This window comes from Bubalus bubalis, chromosome 3, assembly GCF_019923935.1.
Source record: "Bubalus bubalis isolate 160015118507 breed Murrah chromosome 3, NDDB_SH_1, whole genome shotgun sequence".
Taxonomy (NCBI): Eukaryota; Metazoa; Chordata; class Mammalia; order Artiodactyla; family Bovidae; genus Bubalus; species Bubalus bubalis.
Genome location: NC_059159.1, coordinates 7,478,898 through 7,485,217, shown reverse-complemented (window position 1 = coordinate 7,485,217; position 6,320 = coordinate 7,478,898). Strand labels below are relative to the sequence as shown.

The 6,320-nt window shown below is 43.8% G+C and overlaps 1 protein-coding gene across 1 annotated transcript; it reads left to right on the top strand.

The window, feature by feature from the left end:
• The first annotated feature begins 2,293 nt into the window (after positions 1-2,293).
• On the top strand, positions 2,294-4,112 carry LOC102401017 (histone H3.3A). Its single transcript, XM_006045269.4, has 4 exons — positions 2,294-2,448; positions 2,909-3,046; positions 3,162-3,315; positions 3,416-4,112. The coding sequence occupies exons 2-4, from the start codon at positions 2,919-2,921 to the stop codon at positions 3,542-3,544; spliced, it is 411 nt and encodes a 136-aa protein (XP_006045331.1). The 5' UTR covers positions 2,294-2,448; positions 2,909-2,918; the 3' UTR covers positions 3,545-4,112.
• Positions 4,113-6,320: the final 2,208 nt, after the last annotated feature.

The window sequence follows — 6,320 nt, the reverse complement described above, 5'->3', positions numbered from 1 at the left end:
TGTAAATTATGGTGTATGGCTTTAATCCTATTGTTAAATTCAAGTAATCAACTTAGGTTATCCTCCAAAATACCCAAATGTGATTTGATTGAAGAAATACAGTTCAGCGTGCTAGATTTTAAATGAGTGTATACCATGAGCCTCAGAATAAGTGTGTACTAGTAGAAGTGAGAGATGATCTCATCCAAACTGCTTAACTTAGAGAAGAGGAAACCGAAACTCAGAGAGGTTAAGAAACTTGTGCAAAGTTACTCAGCAAGTACGTGACAGAACAGGAATTAGGACAGTAACCTACATGCTGCCTCATATTCTGCATTGTTTTGATTGTATTAGCATTTTCGGTTGTTCCCTATTTTTGTGTTGTTTTTCCTCCTTTGCATTCACTTAGGGTTAGGAAAAAGAAAAACCTAGTGATAAGACTGCCAAGTAAGAGGGACAGATTCTTTCCACTAATCATTCTTAAATGGATGCATGTAAATCCATACCTAGTTTAGTTTATCTCTAATAATTAGCAAAACTGGAGGCAGGGATGGGCGAGGGTGTGGGATTGGGGATGGATCACTACTGTATTCTGTAGAAAGCATGAGACAGCTAGGGTTCTGGAATTCCTAGAAAAGCCTCGGAACACAAAAGTGGGTGTTAATTTAGGATCCTGTTCCTTCTCCAGGCCATCTGAGCAGTCAAAAAAAGATGGCAGTGTATTTTTCTGGTTAAATTCAGGGACACTTGACAGTCTTTTACCTGAGGTATAATCAGTGCCCTGTTTTTCAGCTTTACACAGTTTCTGAGAACAGGGCAAGAACCTTCATCTTGGTTTCTCTTCTCAGCCTGGCATGAAATAACTTAATGTTTCCTCTACCCTAACCTTTGAGCAGAGGAAAGAAACTAAAGTTGACTGAAGTATGATATAAAAGTTTATAGATATATGATAGTTAAATACATATTGTGCGTGTTATGATTGAGAGGGCCGAAATAATGAATTTGGAACTAGAGGTTGGGCCAAAGGTGTTTTTGCCATAGCTGCTTTGAATCAAACTGCATTTTTTCCCTCTCACTTTTGATGATGAGAGGGGTAACTTTTGACATCATATGTAAATTTTTGAGGTATTGTATTTATGTAGTATAATTCTCTGTTGAAATCTATATGTACCTGAATTTTATGCCTTTTTAAAATAATTTAAAATATTCGGTGAATCCAGGGTAAAAACTGCGGAGTAGAATGCCCAAGGCTTTGTTTCAATTTTCTGAACTTTGTTTGGCTGGTCTTAACCTTAAGCCTGCTTTGATATTTTATATAACTGAATCATCTGAAGAACTAAGTATTAAAATCCATTCAAGACATGTAGGCAAAGGTAGGGATTACCATTTTTATGTTTTTTTCAGAAGTAATATATTCCAGGATAGACCATTAAATACAAGGGACCATATTTAATTTAGTTGTCTTTTGTTTATTCTTTAGGGACTTGGAAATACTGGTTTAGAACTGACTATTCCCATTCTGGCTGTAGTGATTTTGTTCAGTTGAATTGCATAATTTAAAAAAATACGTTGCCTAGTAAGTTACTCCTTGTTTAACTGTAAGCATATTGAAATCACAGTGTTTTGTGATGGTCTAAGGACATGCAAAACAGTCCTTATAAATAAAATAATGTATTGACATTTGTTTTTGTATTTGTTATTTACCTCTCCCCACCCCACCAAACAAAAGAACTGCATTTTGGTTAAAATGTATATGCCTGATAAAATACTTGGTAACATGATTTACTGAATTCTAATGTTCATTTACACTAACTACCTATCAAAATGTTCATGAAAAGTAAATAATCACAGGGAATGCATTTTATTTTACATTGGAAAATATTTACAAAATTTTCATTAAAATACCCTCTCCTTCATTGTATTAGCTTGATGCAAATAACGTTAGGCCCCTTGCCCTCCCGACTGTCCAGATTAAGGACCAGTCCCGATAAGTACCAGTGCAATTCATTTGCATTGACTTTCTATTGTAGAGCTTTGGAACCAAGGGAAGGATCCAAACATAGCTCCATTTTATCCAATCAGAAGAGCGGCTTGGTGCTAAACTCTGATTCGTCCATTCCTCTTCGCATTCATCCAATCGTTAGGCCACTTTAACAGCCAATCAGTGGTCTAGATGTCCGCCAATCAGGGGACGGGGCCGAAGCACGGCCTTTGTGTCGGGGGATGTCAGCGCGTCGGCGAAGGCGTCAGCCAATAGAAAAAGTCATTGGTGTATGCAAATTAGGGTCCTATGACGCAGAGACGCAGCGTGAAGCGTGGGTATAAAAACGGAGGCATAGGGGGGCTTAGAGCGCAGAGCGGTTTGGTCGTTCGTTGGAAGGAGCTTTTCCCGTGTTTCAGCTACTGCGGCTCTTTGGGCAGCAGCGGCGGCGCGGTGGTCGGAGAAGCGGCCTAAAACTTCGGCGTTAGGTAAGTGTTCATGGGTTTTATCTGTGACTTGAGGCCTGGCCAGCCGTTGATACCGCGGGTCGCGGCCGTTGAGAGCCAAGTGCCGACTGGTGCGGGCTACTCTGGCTGTTGGCGCCGGCTGTGGGGGCGGGTAGTTTTCCCTTGGGGTTTCGTTCCGGAACCGCGTCTCCGCCTTTTTCCCGCTGGTGATTCAGAGGTCCCGACGCTGGGTTCCGGGCAGCTGGGCCTCCGCCCGTCGAGGAGGGGAAGTGACTCCTCCCCGCGCCCCCCCTCCCGGAGGAGGCTGCTGCTACTCGCAGCCTGAGTCATTAGGGGAGGGGGAGGAGGCGGCGGCCCTCGGCCATCTGCCGTCCGCCTTGGGGCGCGAGGAGGCGGGAGAGTTGGGGCGCCGGGCGTCCGGGCCGCCGCACCCCGGGGGGCGAGCCTGCCTCGGCCCCGGAGTCACGGGTGTCTTCTACAGGTAAAAGAAAATGGCCCGAACCAAGCAGACTGCTCGTAAGTCAACGGGTGGGAAAGCGCCCCGCAAGCAGCTGGCCACCAAAGCGGCCAGGAAAAGCGCCCCCTCTACTGGCGGGGTGAAAAAACCTCATCGCTACAGGTAGGCAGCTCGACAGGGAGACGATGACTCGGCGGCGCTGCGGGCGGGAAGCTGCCCGCGGCTCGCGGGGCGCTGCCGTAACCGGTGTCCCTTTGCGCTCTCCTGCTCGCTCCAGGCCCGGGACTGTTGCCCTTCGAGAAATCCGTCGTTACCAGAAATCCACCGAGCTTCTGATCCGGAAACTGCCTTTCCAGAGGTTGGTGAGGGAGATCGCCCAGGATTTCAAAACCGACTTGAGGTTCCAGAGTGCCGCCATCGGCGCGCTGCAGGTGAGCTGGCGGGGGCTGTGTGCGGCCGGGCGGAGGGGAGGGCTGGTGCGCGGCCCCCTCCTCGGAGAGAGTCTAATAGTGTGGCTCTTGTCCTCCACAGGAGGCTAGCGAAGCGTACCTGGTGGGTTTGTTTGAAGATACTAATCTGTGTGCCATCCACGCTAAGAGAGTCACCATCATGCCCAAAGACATCCAGTTGGCTCGCCGGATACGGGGAGAGAGAGCTTAAGTGAAGGCAGTTTTTATGGTGTTTTGTAGTAAATTCTGTAAAATACTTCGGTTTAATTTGTGACTTTTTTTGTAAGAAATTGTTTATAATATGTTGCATTTGTACTTAAGTCATTCCATCTTTCACTCAGGATGAATGCGAAAAGTGACTGTTCACAGACCTCAGTGATGTGAGCACTGTTGCTCAGGAGTGACAAGTTGCTAATATGCAGAAGGGATGGGTGATATTTCTTGCTTCTCATGATGCATGTTTCTGTATGTTAATGACTTGTTGGGTAGCTATTAAGGTACTAGAATTGATAAATGTGTACAGGGTCCTTTTGCAATAAAACTGGTTATGACTTGATCCAAGTGTTTAACAATTGGGGCTGTTAAGTCTGACCATACATCACTGTGATAGAATGTGGGCTTTTTCAAGGGTGAAGATACAAGTCTTAACCACAGTGTAACTTACAGTTTCCTTAAAAAAAAAAGTAAACCTGGCAGCTATAGAATACACTATGTGCATTTATAATAGCTATTTTATATATTGTAGTGTCAACATTTTTAAATTAAATGTTTTACATTGACATGTGGTGGGGAGTGTTGTCTTTAAGGTGTGTAATTTAGAGTTTGGGTTTCTCCTGAGTAGACTGCACTTGTTTATGTAGTAAAATGCTTTGCGCGTTATACCTTGCATAAGTCCTCATTCTACCACATGTTAAACTAACCTTCTAGCTGATAATGCAAACACTAACGGGGAGGGGGATTTATTTATAAGGGCTCTAGACGATAATACAAGTTATTCACACCAGCATCATCTGTTACTAATATAGTAGTTAGCGCAGCTTTTCTTTGTGTTGTGATTGGTCTCATAACTAGGTTGAACTTTTCTCTACCAAGGGGGAACAATACCGAACTTTTTTTCCTTGTGGGGTTTGTATTATAACTTAGGGTGAACTTGCTGTGGGGGAGGGACACAGCTTCAGCTTATGGAACCTCTGCCAGTTAAAATGGTGTTCATGTGGCATAGGTTCTGGGAAAATCACTTCATAGAGATGGCTTTCCAAGTGGTTTTAAAATTTATCCTTCTATTGAAGTTTTTAGGTCAATTATGTATGTTGACTAAATTTACAAATAAACTTGTTTATTCAACTAAAGTGTCAAAAACCTAAATTGAATGCAAAGCTTTTAAGTTTAGCTGATTTCAAGTTTACTTGATAGACAAAAGCAGTATTTACAAGAATGATTCTACAAAGCAGGTAAACAGCCCTCTAGAAGCTTTTTAAAAATGTTATGACATAACTTGCAGTGTGGGCCTACGACTAAAAGGCTTCCCTGCCTCCCCTGTATCTGTCAAGGAAAGGAAATTTAATTCTAGAACTCAAATTTGGGTTTGTTCCTGAACCTATTTGTGAAGAACGTTTATAGATTTTTAATTTTTTAATTGAAGGATAAGTGCTTTACAGGATTTTGTTTTTTAACATCAATATGAATCAGCCATAGCTGTGGGGGTACCTATGTCCCCTCCCAGTATAGATTTCTTTATACAGCAAGTTATAACAAGTGACCACAGGTGTAGAACTCTGTTTAAGTCTAAGCTGCCTTTTCAGTGTGAAACTAGTGTTCCTAGCCAGTGATGGCCACCAGTGAAGTGTTAATATGGACACAAGAACCACCAGAGTCTAACGCATTCTGTATAATTTTGAAGTCAGTGGCTATAGAAAGATACTTAATACTCTGATACAGTTCAGTGGGATTTAAATTTGGACTAGTTTCAAAGACTAAGGGTTAAGAGGTTCCATTGGAAAGCGGAGTTAATTAGGGTTGAGAATTGATAGTTTTTATGAGGTGCCAAAAGTGGAATCTGATACAGTATAATAAAAATAACCTGGTTTCCTAGAAGGTCCATCATCACAGTTCCAACAGTTGATTCATTGTGTTCCTGAAGGATGTTGAAATCCTAGCCAGTGGAATGTGTGATGGTGGGAACCCTGTCCAGTGGTAGTTGAGGCTCCTTGAGAAGCGCTCAAGTGGTTGACGCTTGCCCTTGCCTGAAGTCGGCATCCTGAAGTTGAATTTTATTGGGCAACTTGGAATCTGCTGCTTAAATAGTAGAGCTTGTGCTTCCAGAGTTTATTTTTAACCTATAAGGCAAAAGTACTTTCTGGTTTTGGGAAACTTCCCATATGTTTTATCCCTGGGTTTAGGTAGTGCAAAAAAAGCAAACAAAAATAAAAGTTTTTAAAGTTTAGACTTCCTTAGCTTTATGGTCTTGATTTGGATGGTGTATTTTTTCACAGAGTTCTTCTCTGGGGAAATGTTCAGAAAGCTTTACCTTCCTCAGCTCTCCCCAGTAGCGGTCTGGGGCTCCCCTGTCTGGCCCCTTGTAAGCACTGCTGCTTGCCTGGTGTCAAGTGTTGATGCTGGGACCTGTGCTTCAATGGAGAGCAGGCCCCTTCTGGATCACCTTCAAGTAGGGCAGCAGAGAGTAGAGACGGCCCTGTCAGCTGTCTTTGGATCAGCAGGAAACTGGGCTTGCCCTGAAGTTTCTGCAGGCAAAGGCCAGCCTGTACACAGGAACGGGAACAGCAGCAGGGCAGCAATCTGCTTCAGGCTTACGGCCAACCTACCCTTCCATGGAGAAGGGTGAGTTTTCTGCACACCTGTGGCTGTCGTGTCACTGCGGGTGGTGTGGCCCGTGAGGCACAAGAGCCTTGAGCACCCTTCCTGGGCACACAATCCTCACCCTTCCTTCCCCATTCCTTGACTTAAGCCACCTCATGGCAATTATGGGA